Source organism: Typopeltis vanoorti, chromosome 14 (genome assembly GCF_054136105.1).
Source record: "Typopeltis vanoorti isolate ZY-2024b chromosome 14, IOZ_Tvanoo_1.0, whole genome shotgun sequence".
Taxonomy (NCBI): domain Eukaryota; kingdom Metazoa; phylum Arthropoda; class Arachnida; order Uropygi; family Thelyphonidae; genus Typopeltis; species Typopeltis vanoorti.
Window position 1 is genome coordinate 24473601 of NC_143562.1, and position 22046 is coordinate 24495646.

The 22046-nt window shown below is 35.0% G+C and overlaps 1 protein-coding gene across 1 annotated transcript in view; it reads left to right on the forward strand.

Annotated features, from left to right (window-relative positions):
* Nucleotides 1-517: 517 nt before the first annotated feature.
* Nucleotides 518-22046, forward strand: part of LOC150099310 (CTP synthase 1-like) — an 85104-nt gene continuing 63575 nt past the window's right edge. Inside the window, exons 1-3 of the mRNA XM_090404501.1 lie at nucleotides 518-693; nucleotides 11836-12005; nucleotides 18390-18491. Coding sequence (XP_090260627.1) covers nucleotides 528-693; nucleotides 11836-12005; nucleotides 18390-18491 — 438 coding nt within the window. The 5' untranslated portion in view covers nucleotides 518-527. The remainder of the gene's footprint in view (nucleotides 694-11835; nucleotides 12006-18389; nucleotides 18492-22046) is intronic.

The window sequence follows — 22046 nt, forward strand, 5'->3', positions numbered from 1 at the left end:
TGCATCATCTGCAAGCTAAATAGTTCTCGGATCCTTTCCTATATCGTTAATGTACAAATTAAATAGTAGTAGCCCAAGAACAGAGCCCTGTGGCATGCTGCTAGTCACAGTCCTACTGGACTAGTGCGGAATAATCTCTCCATCAACTACCTTTTAATATTGTCCAAAACAGTATTAAAAAAAACCCGTTAAGTATCTGTTAATTTGCTGATATCATAGTTTATATTTTATTATTTGCTATATAATGAAGTAAAGCATACATAATAGTAATAAATATTCATATTTGACACTGAAAACTGAAAAAAGATTTCTAGGTGGCATCATTCAACTTTTCTTGCCAATTTTAATATATAGGATAAATGCTAGATGCCAATTATGATAAGATGGGCTACGATACATCTGGAGTTCATTTCAGTTTTATATTTTTATTATTTATGCTCGCTTACCTGTGTTGATTTGCTTCTACAGCAATTTATTTTTTATCCATTTCACTATAGCAGTGTTCATCTTCTCTTATACCAGTAAAAATGAAGTACATTCTAGTGACAGGTGGTGTTATTAGTGGCATTGGAAAAGGAGTCATTACAAGTAGCATTGGAACGCTTCTGAAAGCATGTGGACTTAGAGTAACCTCTATTAAAATAGATCCATATATAAATATAGATGCTGGAACTTTCTCTCCATATGAACATGGTAAGAATATTAAACTATTGTAATATGAGAAATACTTTTATTTCTCATATTATATTTATTTCTCATAATACTATTAATACATTTCTCATATTACATATATTAGAAATCTTTTGAGTGAATTGTGATTATCATATTCTTATTTATGACACATTTTCTGCATTTTGATCTTTTATATACACATACATACAGGGTGACCCATAAGTCATTGAACATGCCATAGAAAGAGTCTTGTCTTGCAAAGTAACTGCATAAGTTTTTTTAACATTACAGAATTTATTAGTTACGAAAAGCCACATCACATATGAGGCTTTCATTCCATGGAATGGAATGTTCCATGAATTATGGGCTACTCTCTTATATATAAAGATAAAACTATTCATATAAAAGAGTTTTTTTTTTTTTTCATTTTTTTTAATATATATATATATATATGTATATATATATATGTGAGGGTGGTCTGAAAAGTTCTCGGCCTAACAAAAAAACGAATTTATAATTTAAAAATTATTTTTATTTTTCAGCATAATCTTCCTTAAGACTACACCCTCTGTCCAAAAAGAAACTGAACTTTTCAAAAATAGAATAAACTAGGAGCACCACCTGTTGTATCTTTTTGTTGTCGAAAGCAGCAACCTTCATTAGTGTTGTGTCAACTGTTTATGACATTTGTTTCATTAGAAGCCAAGTTATAGTGCCAAGAGTGACATTGTGTTTTGACGAGTGGTCGGAAAATGAGTTTCAAACAGAGAGCTGCGATTGACTTTGTGTTAAACTTGGTAAACGTAAACGTTTTACCGAAACGCATCAAATGTTTCAAAAAGCATACGATGATGAATGCTTACCCTGTACTCAAGTTTATCAGTGGTTTAAGCGATTTCAAAGTGGTTGAGATGCTTGAGGAAGATGAAAAGCTGGGCCGTCCAAAAACTGGACTGAGCGAAGTTAACATCCAAAAAGTGCATGATTTCATCAAAGAAAACCCAAAATTGTCTGTGAGATTGATTGAAGATGAATTGGGGATTCTAAAATCAACCGTGCACAACATTTTGACTGAGAGTTTGGGATTTCGTAAATTGAATTTGCGATTTGTTCCCCAGAAGTTGACCGACGACCAAGGTCAACTTGTGGGGAACATGTGATGACCGTTCGTAAGTACTCAAACTTCCTTGAAATGATTGTTACTGGTGACGAAACATGGTGTTTTGCATATGAGCCTCAAACAAAGCACCAGAGTTCTGAGTAGAGACCACCAGAGGAGAGGCATCCGAAAAAAAAGTCTCTTGGAGAAGTCAAAAGTAAAGACAATGCTGATTTTTTTCTACTATTCTAAGGGCTTATCCACAAAGAATTCATCCTGCCTGGCCAAACGATCAATGGTGAGTTTTATCTCAAAGTTATGAAGCGATTGATAGGGAGAATTCGTCGTGTACGGCATGAATATTGTGATGCAGGCAGCTAGTCACTTTTACGATAATACACCATCTCATTGTGAGAGAGTTTTTGAGCAAAAACCAAGTTTGTGTGTTGGGTCACTCGCCGTATTCACCTGATTTAGCACCCTGTGACTTCTTTTCTTCCCCAACTTCATTTGCTGATGAAAGGATTTCATTCAACCGGCAGTAACCACAATCCTCAACAGTATCCCAAAAACCGGTATAAAAAAAATCATTTAATGAATTAATTGATCGTGCCAAACGCTGTATTGAAGCTGAGGGAGAGTATATTGATTGAAATAAATTATTTGAATAAGTATAATTGGCCTGTGTTTTATTTCTATCAAAAAGTTCGGTTTCGTTTTGAACAGAGGGTGTAATACATTTATTCCAGCGCCATTATCCCATCCCTGTAGTCATCAGTAAGATCTGCAAAATACCCATCTGTAGCTGCAATTGCCTCTTGATTTGAAGAAAAGCAGCGAGGAAGAAATTTTAATTTTGGGAAGAGATAGAAGTCAGAGTTAGCTAAATCTGAGGAATAGGGTGGATGTTCCAACAATTGATAGTGAGGATCCCTTAATTTTCCCAGACACTTTTGTGAGCAGGTGCATTGTCCAGATGAAAGATGATTTTTTTCTTCTTCAAACTGAGTTTTTTCTCATATTTTTTTGTCTAGTCTGGTTAAAAATCAAAAAAATCGGACCTGATTATTGTTTTACCCATTTCAAGATAATAAACAAAATGCCTTTAGCATCTCATAACACCGATGCCATGACTTTTCCTGCTGATGGAACTAACTTTGTCTTCTTTGGCACTGAACAACTGGCTTCTGTTCACTGTTTCGACTGCTGTTTGGATTCTGGTGGGTAATGGCGAATCCAAGTCTCATGCATAGTAATAAAGCGATGCACAAAATCAGTTTTATTCTTGTTAAAACGCTCCAAGCACTGTTCAGAGATTTTCATATGAGTGCATTTTTGATGTGCTGTGAGCAAGGCACCCATCTTGCTTTTTCATATGCAATTCTTCACGCAAAATATATCCTACATGTTCTTCTGAAATGCCTATAGTCTCAGCAGTTTCACGCACTTTGACTTGCCAGTCATCCAATACCATATCGTGCTGATCAATGATTTCTGGATGTCCTTCACGTGGATCATCTTCAAGGCTGGTACTGCAATGTTTGAACTTGGCAGTCCATTTCTTAATTGTCGAAAACAAAAGAGAAGAGTGCTCATAAACTTATGAACTTCGAATGAATTTCTTTTGCTGTTAAACCTTCTTTTACAAAGCATTTTATAACTGCACAATACTCAATTTTATCCATTTCAAAGGATACAGACAACACTTTTGCTTCAGACAGCTGTATAAAACAAACTGCTTGATAGAATGACTTGCAATTTCACATGGATGCTTATGACAGATGTACCAACTTAGAAAAAACAAAATCTTGGCGATGGTGTTACCATCTACGGTCGAGGCTGAGAAGTTTTCAGACCACACTCGTATATATATGTGTGTGCGTATGCATGCAATTGCTATCCATGAAAGGTGGTGAACTTGTACATTCTTACTATGCATAGGACAAGGTTAGATAATCCAGAACCCATTTCTCAGGAGACCAAATATGGAAATTTTGCAAGCCACTTCATACATCCAGTAAGCATGGTGGTAGTCTTGAACTAGGTAATGAAATTCATCTACCATCTCTAAAGACATTCAGATATGTGAATGCCTTCAGTGAGATTCAGATGCATAATGTTGTTGAAGAGAAATGCTATCTTACGCTGTCAACAAGGACAGCCTGGTTGGCCACTCTCTATATATATATACATAATCAAATTCCTGATTTACACTATCTACCAATAATTGTCTGTACACTTTAACAATTTACAATTGATACCAGCAGGTGAACCCTAAAATCGGGTATGTCCACCTTTGGCTTTGATCACCTCCTGCCCTTTGAGGAATGCTTAGGTGGATCACCTCCTGCCCTTTCCACCAATTTGCTGTAGACATCAGGTGGAATTTGTCTCCATTCCTCCATCAATTATTTTCACAAATCAAAAAAAGATGAACCAAAAACAGGAACACATGTTTCACTGCTGCAATAAAACGTTCTATGGCTACCCCACCGTGGGCTGAAACATGCCAACCATAATAAAATTTTAAGACATAGCGTCCCAGGATCATGGGTGTAAGATTACTTATCTCAATCGCTTTCACAATTATCGTTTGTGGAATTTTTTACTCAATCCCATTTTCCCCCTCCCTCTGTGGATGCCCATGACTGTGTGATTGCATTCTTATCGATGTATGAAAGTTTTGAGAGTGCACAGTGCATCAGCGCTCTTAATTGGTCCAATGCAATTAATTGCAAGATAGCTTTGAATACTTCTGCATAGAGTCGGGGGAACAATCTGTTTGTTTTAGAAATTATTACAAAACAACAATGAAGGTGAATGCTATATTTGGTTGGTATATTTGAAATACTCAAAGATGAAAATATGTGAACCATCATTTATAAGACATGTAAGAATAGGAAAGAATAAGTGCAAGTAGAAACACTTTCATTAATGGTAAACGAATTATTAATAATTCTCATTTGTGATGTGTGTGTCCTATAAGTTGCTGGGTAGAGCGAATGGTATGATCCTATAAAGTCTAAACATGAATAAGTGAATTTATGATGGCATAATTAAAAAAAATTATGAAGAGAGAGAGAGAGAATATTGCAGGAATAAATATGGTTTGGTGGAGCAGCAATCATCTCATAAAATTTGTTGCATATGTTATGTGTGTTTCTCTGGTTTGTGTATATTTCGCTCCGTTTTCCAAGAATTTTATTTTGTTTGCTGAGACTCAGTATACATAACATCTGATCATTATCAGAATTATGCACACTTTTGGGAATCCTACATTCATTAGTTTTTTCAATTTTTTTAGTATCAGTGGTTCTGTCTTATCAATCTCACATATACTGTTTTTTGTTGTAGATCAAGAATGTCTTATAATACACAGAATATTCATTTTTATTCAGGAATAGATATTTGTTTACTGTCTGTTTCGGAAGACTAGAATAAAACTGTCTATACCATTAAAAACTTTGCAACCTCAACAGATGCTATACTGCATAAAGCAAAAGAAAAAACAATTTGCATTTTTCTCCTAACATCCACTTTCAAATTTTCAGTTCGAGAAAACGTGTAACAGCTGTTTGTAATACAGCCATTGGATACAGAAGGCGCTCAACTCATGACAAGTGACAACATTCAATTGGATTAGTTGACACAATAACCAATCAAATCATTTTAGCTCACCCAGCCTCACCTTCTCAGTAGTTTAAAAATACTAAAACGCTAAGAATTTGACCTGCTGCATCCTCTTTACATCTTTTTGAAGAGCTCAAAGGTGTATGCATTTTGAAAGCACACCTGGGCTATTAACACGTTCATTGCCAATCACGCGATAACGTGTGATGCGAGTTCTCACCAGACGGCCGATCACGTGTTATCGCATGGACGTCGCTATCAAGTTTCTAAGCGGAATAGTATAGTGGCCACAGCGAAACGGCGCGTAATATTTATATTGGCCACTAGGGAAGGGATCTACTTTCGTGGAGCGGGGATGGCTGCCAGCCATTGTCTATTGTTTATGTTAGCCAGTGCGCACAGTGTACATAAATTTTATTATTATGTACATAAATCCTATGTACATAATAATAAAAGCATATAAATAATATATTTAACTTATTTTGAGGACAATAAAAACTAAATAAAAAAATAAAAAAAATTTGGCCACCACACGAAATTCCAATTTTCAGCTTGGCAATGAACGTGTTAACGCGAATGTGACGCACTAATGCTTTATTACCCTCATAAAGAGGACAAAAGCATTAGTATATTGTGTTCAATTTTAGGAATCGCGTAAAGTCTGCAAACGATTGGGGGAGTCTTTAACTGGAATAAATGCAAAAATATAATATTGGTGATACTGATATTTCGTGGGTGAGCACTGTACACCTAGCACACCCGGAATATTCGCCACTGATATATAATTATAATTGTATTACATGAAAAGTTTAAATCATTACTAACCTCTCGTTGAAAATTCTGATCCAGATTAATCTATTATTTGTTAATGTTTTGAATTTCTTAGTCACTTTTTTGCAATATCGATCCACCTAGATATTGGTCTTTTTTCCTGTAATCCTGACAAAAAAAACTTCTTTCATCCTGTTTAAGTGATCATCCCACCTTAGATTAGCTCTACTCACATGTTCTCAAATACTAAACAATGTCAGGTTCCTTTATAACATTCCTATTAAATCATAATCACATTCCTGATGTGTACCTTCAGGTGGCGTTCAGGATAATTATGGTGCTACATGAAAAAGTTACACCATTGCTAACTTCCGATCAACAATTTTCCTGGAAATTAATCTGCTATCTGTCCAATATTATCAGATCTTATATTTCTGTCTTTTAAAGTGCTTTATGTTGTATTAATCCATCTACATCTTGATCTTCCTCTCGGTCTTTTCCTTGACCAACCTGGCAGAGAATACTTGTTTCGCTAATCTTTCCTCTTCCATTCTGTTTAAGTGACTATACCATCTGAGATTAGTTCTACTAACACATTGTTAGTTAGACACTAACAATGGTAAGCTCTTTTCTAATATCTTCATTTTTGATATACTGCCATCTGTTCACTGCACTAATCTTGCTCAGAACTCTCATATCAGAGGTCTCCAAGTCTTTGATCAATTGTTTGTTTTATTTCTAACCCAGGTTCTCAGATCCATAAGTTAAAATTGGTTTGAATACTGTCTTGTATACAGTTAATTTCATGTTTTGACTATTTTCTTTCTTATTCCATATAAATTTATTCAGCTGACTTCCTACTGTACTCGTTTTACTACTTCTGTTTTCTTTTTCCATATTTAATTTGCCATCTTCACTAAAAATTGTGCCTAAATAGATGAAATGTTTTACTTGTTGTGTTGGTTCTATGCAGATTCAATAATGATATCTGAACATTTGAGTCCATTTATTACAAGGACTGTCCACATGAAGACAGTCATAGTAATAATATCTTTTGAGGCTATCTACTTGAAGTCCAGGCTAACAGAATGAAATATATGGTGGGGTATTGCTACAGACATGGCAGTTCAGCTGCTGAGGACAATGAAATTGCAAAATTTGCATTTGAAATGCATAGCAAATTACTGCAATGGATACTAAATGAGTAATCATTATGAGTGACTTAATTATCCAAGCATTGATTGCATAGCAGAGAAATCACAAGAATGGAAACAAATTTATTGAGCTCTTGCAAGACAACTCGAGAAAGCTCAAGCAACATATGAAACAGGGAACTTGAGGTTAAAGAATGTTAAATTTGATCAAAGCATCAGAAGGGGACTCAGTTAAGAATGAGACTGTTTGCCACCAGCTGGTACCCATCTTCTTCTTCTTCTGTAGCTTTTCCCACTTAAGTAGGGTCACTGTTTGTGGTGAGTCTCCTCCACAACCTCCTGTCTTGGGCTGTAGCCACATCCAAGTTCTTCATCCTCAAGTCCTCCTCCACCATCTCCCTCCATCTCTTCTTTGGCCGCCCGTGCTTCCTCCTCCCCTGCACATCCATCTGCATGACTTCTTCCCACATACTCTTCCTCCCTCCTCATCACATGACCAAACCATCTTAACCTTGCCTCCTGTATCTTTGCTCCTAAGTTCGTAACTTTCACCGTTCCCCTTACATAGTCATTTCTCAGACGATCCTTTCTGGTCATACCACACATCCACCTAAGCATTCTCATCTCCACTACCTCCATCCTGCTGATGTTATTTTTCCTCAGGGCCACAGTTTCCATAGCATACGTCATAGCCAGTCTCACTACTGTCCTGTAGATTTTGCCTTTAGATTGATTGGCACCCTCTTATCACATAGCACTCCAGCCATCTCTCTCTCTCTCTCTCCAGTTCCTCCATCCTGCTTGTATCCTGCATCTCACTTCCTTCTCAGCCTCACCATCCACTTTCATTGTTGAACCTAAGTATCTAAAGTCACTGACCTTCCTGATGACATTTTCTTCCAGCTCCAGATCTGTCTCCTGGCTGCGATCCACTTTGCACCACATATACTCTGTCCTACTTCTGCTCAGTCTCATACCTCTCTCTTCCAGTACTTTCCTTCAGCTTTCCAGTTTAGCTGCCACTTCTTCTCTTGATTCTGCACAGACCACGATGTCATTTTCATACAACATAGTCCAAGGCACGTCTTCTCTCACTTCCTTCGTCACCACCTCCATCAGAATATTAAACAGGAATGGACTTAATGCTGACCCTTGATGCAAGCCAACTGTCACTGGAAAACTTTGTCTCTCCCAGGCAGGTCTGAACTCTTGTCTTCACATTTCTGTACATCTCCTGCTCCAGCCTGACATATTTCTCTGGTACCTTCTTCTCCCTCAAACACCTCCAGACTTCTTGCCTTGGCACTCTGTCATATGCTTTCTCCAGATCAATAAATACCAGATGTAGCTCCTCTTGCTTCTCTTGAAACTTTTCCATCATCTGTCGTAATCCAAAGATGGCATCTGTCATCTATCGACCAGGCATGAAGCCAAATTGTTCCTTTGCAATCTCCATCTCCTTCCTCAGTCTTCCATCAAGAACCCTCTCAAGGATTTTCATTGTGTGGGACATCAACTTTATTCCTCTATAATTCTTACAGTCTTGTGCATCCCCTTTAGTCTTGTAGATGAGGACAAGAGTACTTTCCCTCCATTCCTCGGGTATATTTTCCTGTTGACAAACTTTTATTAACAGGTCCCACAGCAGGTCAATTCCCTCTTCCCCAGTGCCTTCCATGCCTCCACTGGGATCCTGTCAGGGCCCACCAATTTTTCATTCTTCATCCACTTTATGGCCTCCTTCACTTCCACTCTATTAATGTTCTGCACCATCCTCTCATAAGGCTCCCCACCTCTGCGAGTCCTTGCATTTTCTTCATTCAAAAGCCCTTCAAAGTATATTCTCCATCTGTTTCTCATATCCACATCCCTTCTTAATACCCTTCCTCCAGAGTCTGATCTGCCTCACATGTACGGTGTCCTTTGATGCCTTATTTCTACATTTTGCCAATCGATAATGCTTTCCCTGTCCTTCCTTTGTTTCTAATTGATCATAAAGGTCTTGATATGCCTTCGCCTTGTCCACAACATTTTTGCTTTTGTACACAAATGCTAGGAGTATCAGAAACATAGGGGTAGAGTTTGTTGGGACCCCAAATAGTAGACATTAGTGAGATCTGACTGTCAGAATCAGACATAAACTGGTATTGAGTGTGAAGATAACAGTATTTTTCACACGGATAGACATGATGGAGAGGAGAGGTGTGCTACTAATAATATCAGATGACTTGAATCCGGTTAGTGTTGAGACCTATGATTGTAATGCTAGTACCATGTTTTCCCCAAAATAAGACCTGGTCTTATATTTATTTTTGCTCCAAAAGACGCATTAGGGCTTATTTTCAGGAGATGTCTTATTTTTTCATATACAACAATTGTTATTTGTGCGTTGTGTCTGTACTCCGTTTGATCATTCGGCAATAAATCTTTAATTCATCTGTTTACATAGCAGTTTACCTCTCGTCCAAAGGCGACCACTTTGGTATTTACAAATACTTAATTATAATTTATATTATCATTTATTTTAAGTATTAATGTCAATCATATTATTTATTTATATTTAGTTATATATTAATATTATTATTTTATAATTCAATATGTCCATCATGTGTTGCAACAGACATACTAAATGCGTCCGTTTGGCTGATGATCTTAACTGGGGCTTATATTACGAGCATCCTGAAAAATCATGCTAGGGCTTATTTTCGGGGAAATATGGTAACAGTTTCATGTGGCAGTGAGTTTGAAGCCATATGGTGTAAGGTGGAATCTAAAAAGATCAAACACATAGTGGGATGTGGTTACAGACCTGGTGGATCGCTTGCTAGTGATGAAGAAATGCATCACCAAATAAAGATGATGGGTGCAAAAAGAGTAATCATAATGGGGGACTTTAATTATCCAAACATTGTATCAGAAAATCTCATGAGAAGAATGAAACTGAATTTATCGAGCTGTTGCGAGAAGCTTTCCCAAGCAGACAGCAGGAACTGGATATCAAAGAGTGTTAGATTTGAGTATAGTATCAGAGAGTGTTTAAGAGAGATCACCAGGGAGTCAGGGATTCGTCGAGGGAGGCCACATACTACACACACCAGCTGTCATACTTATTCTTGAATTCATTCATGCTGCTTGCACATACCACATCCAATGGCAATCCATTCCAGTCACGCATCATCCTATGAGAGAAAAGCTAGCCCCCACCCCCCCTTCTTGGCAGAATTTATTCTCCGCTTCCAAGGATGCCATCTTGTCCTTTCCTACTCTCCATGAAATGAAAAATTCCAGCAACTGAAATCCTGTATAACCCTTTCAGAAGTTTGTAAGTCTCAATCATATCACCCCTCTTTTTTCCTGTTTGCTAGTGTCTGCAGTCTACGAATTCTCATAATTAGTATTCTACAATCCTGATATCATTTTTAAACACTCCTTTGCACACTCTCTCTCTAATGTATCAGAATTGCAACAGAAACCAGAAGACCTCACTTGCACAGTAGTCCAAGTGAGGTCTTATCAAGGCCTTGTAAAGATGCAAAATGACATCCTTATCTTTTTTTTTTATTATTATATTTTATTTTTCATTATATATATATATATATATATATATAAAACAAAACCTGTGGTGAATTCATCACTAAAAACACACGTAATAACCACAGTAATGACTATTTAATTCGTAAATATTTCATCCCAAGTATCTTGGGATGAAATATTTACGAATTAAATAGTCATCAGTACAGAAGTTCAAACAATGCTAGGAATAACATACATTTAGGGCGCATGATTACAATGGAATCTCAATATGCGTGCAGTAACATGTTATAGAAGTAAATTAAATATAACTGAAAAAAAAAAAAATAAATAAATAAAATGTGTGTGTGTGTGTATGTATGTGTGTATATATATATATATATATATATAAAGATTATTTTATACAATTTTGTATGACAATTTCCCATACTTTAGGAATAGTAAAAACATCGTTGTGGTTTAAATTTGGTCTGTGTAGTAGGGCTTCAGCACTTTCTTTATATAAATGTTCATATTTATATAAAGATCTGTGTAAAAGTTTCCACTTCTCCCAATGGATCTCCCACAAAATCCTCTGCACAATAATCTAAGTGAGTATCATCGTGTATCAATTTCCCCCTTGTTTAGTTCAATGGTAACATTGTTATAAAATGAACGAGTTGTTGTTAATACATGATCTTCCCTTATTAAATCCATGCTGTTCATTGCAAAGTAGTGATTCACCATCAACCCATTTCTGAATTACGAGCCCTAGCCAATTTTTCCGAAATCTTCACCACCACTCCTGAGATACTGATTGGTCGATAGTTGGACACCAGTCTTTGCGCCACACTTGTGCAATGGGATTACCATACATACTTTCCATACATTTAGTATATACAAGTTACAAAGTCAGGTATATAAAATGTTTATTATAACTTTCACGTACTTTTATTATCTCTTTCTCGTTTTATTTATTTATTTTTAATTAACAAATAGGTGAAGTATTTGTACTGGATGATGGGGGTGAAGTTGATTTAGATCTGGGAAATTATGAAAGATTTCTTGATGTGACGTTGCACCGTGACAATAACATCACAACAGGAAAAATTTATCAGCATGTAATTGAGAGAGAAAGAAGAGGAGATTATTTAGGGAAGACTGTGCAGGTGAGGAAAAATTTTTTTATCCATCCATTGTATTAATAACATTTACGTTGCATCTATACCAGTGGCATGTGCATTATGCTTCATTGGTATTTGAATGGGGTGTGTGTTGTATAAAACAACGATTATAATTGGGCCCTGAAAAACTTTTTGTGCTGGCACACTAGTTAAGTAGATATCTAACTTGTTATATGTTAGCCTGGGTGTATTCTGCCATAGTTGCCTAATATATCATAGTCACATAATAAATTTAGTTTAATCCTTCATCCAAATGTAAGCAAACAAAGTTTTCGCCTGAAGTATCTTCAGGACTAAGGCAACTCATGGTAAAGGTGGACTAAGCTCTCATCACTTGTCTTAGTATCTCCCATAATGCAAAGCATATCTTGCAGACATGTATAATGCTATGCATTAAGGGAAGGGCCACTACCCAGACCGGTTTTAACTTTTATTGAGGTCTCGTCAGTGGGAGCCATACCCAGAGGCAGTCATACTAAGGTGGAAGTAATGGAGAAGTCATATTTACTTATACAAGCTGCCAAAAGGTGACCTTATTAGTAAATTACTCTGGATTAGAGAAAGATGTTGGAGGTTTTTTTCCCACTTGGTTAGATTATAATAAATTTAGTTTAATCCTTTATCCAAGTGTAAGCAAACAAAGTTTGCTCCTGAAGTATCTTCAGGACTGAGGCAACTTGTGGTAAAGATGAACTAAGCTCTCATCACTTGCCTTAGTTTTCTCCCATAATGCAAAGCACATCTCCTTGCATTATACTGCCTAATATATATAGGCAACATAATGAAGGGTCACTACCGGTCTGGGTAGTGACCCTTCCCTTAGTCACTACCCAGACCGGTTTCGACCTTTATTGAGGTCTCGTCAGTGGGAGCCAAACCCAGAGGTAGTGGTACTAAGGTGGAAGTAATGGAGAAGTCATATTTACCTATATGAATTGCCAAAAGTTGTCTCACCTTATTATTAAATTACTCTAGATTAGAGAAAGATGAGTTTTTATTTTCTCGGTCTGGCTCCCACTAACGAAACCGGTCTGGGTAGTGGCCCTTCCTTTAATGTATAACATTATACATGTCTGCAAGGAGATGTGCTTTGCATTATGGGAGATATTAAGACAAGTGATTAGAGCTTAGTCCACTTTTACTACTAGTTGCCTCAGTCCTGAAGATACTTCAGGCACAAACTTTGTTTGCTTAGACTTGGATAAAGGATTAAACGAAATTTATTATAGTCTAACCAAGTGGAAAAGAAAACCTCCAACATCTTTCTCTAATCCAGAGTAATTTAATAATAAGGTGAGACACCTTTTGGCAACTCATATAGGTAAATATGACTTCCACTGACAAGACCTCAATAAAGGTCAAAACCAGTCTGGGTGGTGACCTTTCCCTTAATGCATAGCATTATGCATTATGGGAGATACTAAGACAAGTGATTAGAGCTTAGTCCCTTTTACCATGAGTTGCCTCAGTCCTGAAAATACTCCAGGCACGAAGTTTGTTTGTTTGCTTACACTTGGATAAAGGATTAAACTAAATTTATTATAGGCTAGCCAAGTGGGTGTGGGGAAGGAAAAAAAACTTCCAATATCATAGTCACATGTTTATTTCTGGATCTGTTCAAATTATAAGCTTTTGTTAATGCTGTGGCTAATTTTAACCTTATATAAAACCAATGTTAAGCAAATATGTTAATTACAGGAATTATTTGCTTTACAAGGGTACTTTATCCTTTGAAAATGTGTTAATAGAATATAACAAGCAATGAAAAAATGTAACATCCTTGGGCTTTCAAAATCTTTACTACTTCGAAGTTTATTAAATGCTGCATAACATGTTTTCATAATTTTATATATGTATTTAAAAGAACATTATAAAAATATTTGAACAAGGTAGTTTGTTGGATTGCTAGTTGAGAAAGGGATTGTGCCTTTGCATATTTTGCTTCAACTGGGAATTTGCGTGATAGTAGATTGTGTCCTTCCACATAGGGTGGATGGGTGCATTTTTACATTTTCAGTATACAGTATATGGCATGCTAGTTTGAATGTTTTAGGTTCAATCTTATTTGTAATGTCATTTGTGAACTGTCTTAATGATATAGAAAATTTCAAATGCAGTTCTTGATTCAAGTTATATTTATTGCTTTATATAAATTGTTTGGTTTCTATACCAATGACTGCATTATAAACAGGTTACCATGTATTCTGTGCAACTGAAAATTTGAAAGAAGATGTTAGGATAATGTATTTACTGTGTTTGTTGCTACAATAAAACTGTTTTGCTTGCATGTATGCAGCATAATGTGTATGAATGTGGGAGGGCGAAAGCGTGTTTTTTATTATGCAAGGTCATTTTCATTCTGGTTATTTTTAATTACACCAATTGTTGCTAAATATAGTACATATTCTAATTGTCTCTATACTGTATTTAGTGATACCATAAAGCTACACCTCACCTGAAGGGCAGTCTGAGAAGTTTTATGTGGACCAAAATTTTTAACCCATGCTAAACAAATTGTGGTATTAATTTATTAACAGTGTTAATTTGAAAAGTGTGTTATTCAAAACTGTAAAGTGAGGGATTCACTCATGTATTAGTATGGTTATCAATCTGGGAAGAAAAAAATTATGCATTTTATAATCTATAGAAAACCATTTATTATTATTAATAATACCATGTTTCACTACATTTTTTCACCAATTGTAATATCAATCACTTTTAAAAAACTTTTTTTTTTCTTGAAAAAAAAAAGCAAACAAATTTCTTCTGTGCCATTATAAACAAATGTTTTTGAAAATCCAATAAAATAAAATTAGATCTATGCATATAACTAATTACATTAGTGTGTTTTTAAATTCTGATTTGCTCTGAAACATTATCTGACTTACAGGACTAGTGATGCCATAAGACACAGCAGCAACTCTGAAAATAATTAATAAGCATGTAGGTTAGAATCAATACTCAGTACTTGAAAATAAAGGTTAGAATCAATACTCAGTACTTGAAAATAAAGGTTAGAATCAATACTCAGTACTTGAAAATAAATACCCCTTTCTCAGCTTTTGATGGTCAAATTCTTCATGATCCATCACGATCATTCTCCATAATCATTTCCATATACAAGTAGTCAAAAGGTATCACACCTTATTACTAAAACACCCTGGATTAGAGATAGTGTTGAAAGTTTTTTCACTTGGTTATACTATAAATTAAAGATGCCAAGAAATTATATTCTTGGTTTAATATTTTATCCAGATGTAAGCAAAGTGAAGGTGACCTTTCCCATAATGCACAGCATTATACATGTCTGTTTCATCCTTTATCCAAGTGTTAGCAAACAAAGTTTGCACATGAAGTAACTTCATGACTGGGCTACTTGTAGAGGCTAATGACATCACATATGGAAATATAACTTTGCATTACTTCAGCCTTGGTATCACTTTTGGGTAGTGACCCTTCCCATTATGCATAGCATTATACATGTACATAAGGATATATGCTCTACATTATGCGATACTAAGGCTTTTGATGTGACGTCATTAGCTTCTATATACAAGTAGCCCAGTCATGAAGTTACTTCACATGCAGACTTTGCTTGCTTACACTTGGATAAAGGATGAAACCAAGAATATAACTTCGTGGTCTTTAATTTATAGCATAACCAAGTGAAAAAATTCAACAAGAAATAACTAAGTAATTAAGCGATGAGATACTCTTCATGAAATATTAGTGATTTATAATAAATTATTTCATTACGTAATTTAACATGTATAGTTAATTTGTTATGCTATATACTTTCTTTCATGGCAATGGAATACTGGAAAAATTTATAGAACAGGAGCAAAGGACTTGTGGACATGACTTCCATGCAGAGAGCATCTAGACTATAATCCAAATGTGGTCTTAATGTTGCCCCTGAAAGCTGTTATTTGGACTCCTTCCAGGCACAATGTTGGAAGAGTATTCAGCAGCAGGATTCTTCACCAGTTAATCAGGAAACCTGAAACGTTGCCTTGTTCAACCCTGTGTAGTCTGGTGGTCATCATCATCATTAAATTCCTGCCATGTACCCTCAAGGGGTGTACAGAAAATACTTAATGCCAGCAGCACCCAGGGTTCCCAGGTGGTCACCCTACCAAGTACTAACTGGACTCAGGTTTGCTTAACTTACAAGAACTGGTGCTTCCAAACGTGTGAAAACTGCTTTATATGCCTTTAAATGGAGGAGGTGCTGGCCCCTCCAGTTATTGTATAGATAGCATGCTGAGGATAGCCATCATTAGTTACATGTGTGCGAAGAAAGGAAGTGGCCAGAAACCAGTACTCCTACTGTGGAGACAAAATGTGGCTAATGCCATGTTTTGTCTCCAGTAAGCAGGGTCATGGTGTTTTGCTGGATGTTGATGGTTACCTATCCTAGAGGTCTGGCTGGCATGTCTTCTGTCTGTGAAAGGTATACTTTTAATCCCATTTGCAGAAACAGGCCATACTACAGAAAAGTGAAGTTTCTGTGGCTGGAAAAGACTGTGAATCACCAATAATAATGCCTCTAATATAGCACTAGAGCAGTGTTTCCCAACATGGGGCATATGCCCCACAGGGAGACAATTAGAAAATGACGTTGCATTTGTCACCACATCACCGATATACTCAAAACACTCACCATTGTCGACAATAAATTGTCGATGTTGCAACCCTGACTTTCCGAGAAAAAAAAAGCCAACATCACTAGTACAGCAGTCAACATAAAATACAGTATCAAGAAGAACTCTCAGAAAAGCAAAATGATGAGTGTATTAGAAATTTATTTAACATAAAAGGAACAATGGCATAGCTTTTTGACAAGACAGAAACGAAATACTGAAATTCAACCAGTTTTGCAAAAAAAAAATACTGTTGCCCTTCTGGTCGTCATATTTAGTTGAATGTGGCTTTAGTGCTGTAAATGACTTACTACTGAAAAAAAAAATCATTTGGATATCACAAACCATGGGGATTTGAGATTGAAAATGACTAAATTAGTACCTCAAATAAAAACTCTTTGCAGCAGATATCAAGCTCAAGGATCGCATTAACTTGGATTTTATTTTCCTGAGTTCAGTTCGATTTATGTTTTATAATATACAAAGTGTAATGTAAAATTTATATTCATTGCAGAAAGTCAAATTAAAAGCAGTTTTACCTATGTTCCTTTTTTATTTAAAGTACATATTTATATTATACTTTTTTCAGAACTTGGCTGACTATTATACTAGATGGGGGGGGGGAATCAAAATCTTTGAGGCGGGGCATGATCTAAAAAACATTGGGAAACACTGAACTAAAGCTTTGACGTGTGCACTATAGGCAACTACAGGTAATTTGGCAAAAGGAAAATTTGACTCGGATATATATTACAAAGGCTATATGCACTATATAACCACATAAAGTAACTCGGAACACTATACTTTCTTTTATTAACAGCTAAAAATTTTTGTTTTTGGATAACAGAATTATTTGCTTATTACTCTGCTACCTTTTAGATGCATGTAGAATCAAATATTTTCCTTTGTCAAATAAAATTAAAGAGCTTTTTAGAAAAAATTAGCTTAAACAGCAAACTATCATGAGTATTTGTATTTTAAAACAATTTTAACATATACTGAGGGACTGGAGGAAAAAACAAGTGCAAAATTTTATTAAATACTTGGAAGCATTGTGAAACTCCACCTATCATGCATTTAATGCTGTGCATAAGATGTTAGATTATCCATTTCACATTTTTTATGACATCAAACGTGATACGTTTTCAGGTCTTCAATAAACAAAGTGGTAAGGTGATTGAAAAATCACTTGCATGATTTTCAATCACCTTAAAAACTAAAACCTAAAAGACACATGAACATTCATGCCATAGTGGGATTTAAAGTTACAGTCTGTAGGTTGAAAAGCAGCCAGGACAGCAGGACATTCTTTTTTGTTGGATAATTAAATCCCAGTCTCTCATGTTACAGATGGGTTACTAATTACTACAGGAGAAAATATGGGAGTTTAAACAAAAAGAAAAAATTAGTAAAGTTAAAACCAATGGCATCATTTAATGATAGATCCTTTATCAAAAAATGAAGATATTTTCAAACTTGATTTTTAATATTCCAGAATATGTAAGCAGAGCTAGAAATGGAGAGATTTTAATTATGGAAGGTGAAAAATTAGAAAGCAGGTATTTGAAAGCTAAGGTGATGACCAGGAATTGTTAATAATGATAAAATACTCTCCAGTTAATTTTAAGAATGTTTTCTCTAGTAATTCTTAGTTAAATGTTAAGTGAAAGATTAATTTTAGTGCAAAAAGTTAATGTTTTAATTGCTTTTTTTCTTTTTTTTTCAGGTAGTACCTCACATAACAGATGCAATTCAGGATTGGGTACAAAGAGTTGCTTTGGTATCAGTTAGTGAAGATAATATAGTCCCAGAAGTTTGTATTATTGAGGTTTGTCTTCTTTTCCATGTTACTTAAACAGCTATCTTGCACATTTCTCCCTGATTTGGGAACTTATGTTATAGATTAGATGAAATAACTTATTCTTTGTAGCATATAGTCTGCTATACTTGGTTAATTAAGTGGGTAGCGTCTCTCTCTCTCTCTCTATTGTTTGAATTCCGTTGTAGTATGAGTATTTGTAAACGTCTTTAGATAGGTGATTTTTATTGACCAATATGTACCAATATGATACAATATTTTTTTATTTTTTTTTAAATTACTCCACTACACATGAGACTGTAAAATTTTATAAGAAATCAATGCTGTGTGTGTGGGAAGAGATCATGAGAAAAGTAATTATCTGTATTCTTTTTTGAAGAAGAGGTTGCACTCTATTTCAAATATTTCATGAGGAAGGCTGTTCCGCAGAACCAAGGCCAAATTGAATGGGAGTAGCAGGTGCAGTTAGTCAGCAATTCAGCTATAAAAGGAAGTGGAGCAGCTGTTACTCGTGTTTCTGTAGAAATGAGAAAAATGATGGATTCCAGTTCTGTCGAACAGTGTCCATGAAAGTATCGCAGATGAGACACAATGCAGAAAGTGACCATCTGTGAGATGATGGCTGGAGATAGTATGAGAGAGAAGATTGGGTTGGGTGACATAGTGTAATATAGTAGAACATAATTTGGATAGTTAACAGTTCTTGGGAGTTCAGTGAAAAATAGGTCTGGGTGTCTGTAGTTGACAAAACACAAATTTAAGTTATGTCATGAACATCAGTGAAGAATGTGGTTTACATTTATTAACTAATAAATAATAAATTTATTCACTTATTATTTATTTTGAGATTAAAACTCAGAAATCTTTTTTTTTTTTTTTTTGAGGGAGTTTTTTTTTATAACTGTAGTAATCCTATCTGTGTTTATGAAGCTTGAGGAAAAAAGAACAAGGGAACTTGCATTGGTAGGAGTAAAGTCTTAGACATGTCCATATAGAGAAAGCATCCAGTCTCTAAGTTTGCATATTGGATACCTGAAGTGGCTTGAAAGTACTGTGTTTTTGTCTGTAGATCTGGTTTCATTCCCAGATTATCTAACCCATCCCATCCATGATACTGATGGAGTATATGTATCCAACTTTTGATATTAATGTGGCACAGGTAAACAGTATCTTCTGTGGAATGGTTGAAACTAAGTTGCTTTCTTTGTTGTCGATTACTCAAAAGAATTCTTGATATTTATGTTTCAAGTGTTATATAGGCATGCTTTTTGAGATGTTGATAATTCTGATTGATCATAATTCTATAAGAGTTCATATGAATGAATTTTTGAGAATTGTGGAGCTATATATTTCTAATTTTAAGCTTTGCATTTAAAAATCGTTTTTTGTTAATTTTTATATCTGACACTGGTCAGAGTTGAGTTTTTTTGTCCAAGCCTTACCAGTGGCTATATTAATATTATATTGCATTAATTTGCATTACCCTTTCTTTCATCCGATGAGTAGATGTAATAATGCTGGTCTGGTTGGCAGAGTACTTGCTCTCCAACCAACAGGCTGTAGGTTCAAAGCCCACCATAGGTATAGATGTGTGCAATTGTCTTTAGATGGGAGATGATTTTTATTACTGTGTGAGACAACAACCCTGCTTATTGGAGGCTTGGAGTGGCTTGTTTGGCTCAAATAGGGTTTCTGGACCATGTAAACAAAATAAAGAAAAATACCAAGAAAAATCTATAAAATTATTTTTTAAAATATTAAAAAAAAAAACCTTAGCTTATCTACAGTAGAAATGTACTATAAGTTTACAGAAAAGCCTTTCTTGTATGGGAGCTACATTTAAAAAAAAAAAAAAAAAGAGGGGGAGAGAGAGCAGAATGTTGTATTTTGTAACCTTCCTGATTTTTGATGTAACTTTTTCTAGTTGTTTCAGTGGCTGCTACCTCTTCCCATTCATTATGAACAAATATTTCTCTTTGCAAGTAGATAGTAATATTTATCATGTAAAAAAAAAAAAAAGACAATTTATTTCCAATATACGATCACTCTGTGATTTGACTATAGGGATAAAAGATTAGTATTGAAATTTGTCCTGTGTAATTACCACTAGAAAACTGTAGAAAAATTAGTTTATAATGAAGAGTAGTTTTGTATGCATTATAGAACACTTTTTCAGGAGAGTGAAATAAAACTGACATTGTAGTATCATGAATTGTGCACATGCAACAATGTTGCATTATATATTATAATAACTCGTGATGTAATGCATATAATGTTAAAGATCTGCATGTGCTAAGTTAAAGGTTGTGGAGAAGATGTATTTTATAATATCCTGTACACCTCTTGAGGGTACAAATGCAGGAATTTGATGATGATGATAATTTAAATTATATTTTTATAACTATAATTTAAATAACATAATTTATATATTATTATATATAATTTAATTGATATATAATTTAGGACTAGTCATGCATAATACAGAGACAAATGATTAAGTATTATGGCAGCATACAGATATAGCTTATATTGATTACAATTTCTTCATCAGAGCATTAAGAGAATCATTAGAAATGTTAAGAAACCCCAGCCAGTGTAACAGGAAACGAGGAATTTTCCTACATCAGATTTTGTCATGTTTCAGCACATGAAGATCTTGGACATTATGTATGTTACATTGCTAGTCATCATAATACATAATGCAACACCTAACATTTGAAATAGACATGTTGGTCTATTTCTTATGTTCTGTTACAGTTAGATTACTTGTTGTAAGCATGGTACTGTAATATCAGATAGTTTTATTTTACTTTTCTTTATGATTTATTACTTGAACACACAGCTAGTTTTGTCTTCTTAGAAGACTTTATCAGGTGCATAACGTGAAAAGAGAAATACAAAAAGTATACATTACAAGAGAACAACAGCTATAAATTAACTTACTAACATTTGAAGGCATTCTGGATGCCATAGTATTGTTGGGCACATTTGCATGATCATGATCTTGTGTATGCCAAAGTTGGATAGCTGAAGAGTGACAATCAGATAGGTTATATTAAGATGGACCTGTTATTCAGATTGAGGTCAATTTCTGTTGATTTCACAATTCTTCTTTCCAGCTCATCGTATTATCTAAAAATGTTTTCTGATTTGTTCCAGATCACTGGATGAGTGACAGATTCTTTATCATTAAGGTGAGCAGAGTTAAGAACACGATTAGTATGCTGGCTCTATTTCTGCCATGCATGTCTCTCACATTTTCTTCCATATGCAACTCAATGGATTTCTTCCTCTGACCAGAATAGGGCACATTGTCTTTGGTGTAACTGCAATGTGCCCTATTTTGGTAAGACAGAGAAATCCATTAAGTTAATTCATAGCCGTTCTTCTCATGCAATGTATATTTTTGTATTTCTCTTTTCATATTATGCACCTGATGAAGGTTTCTAAGACAAAATTAGTTGCACATTCAAATAATGAATAGTTGTTTTCTATTTGGTTATCTCTTGGCTTCTAGTGATTAAATTTCTTTTATATCATATAGCCAACTAAATCCATTTACAT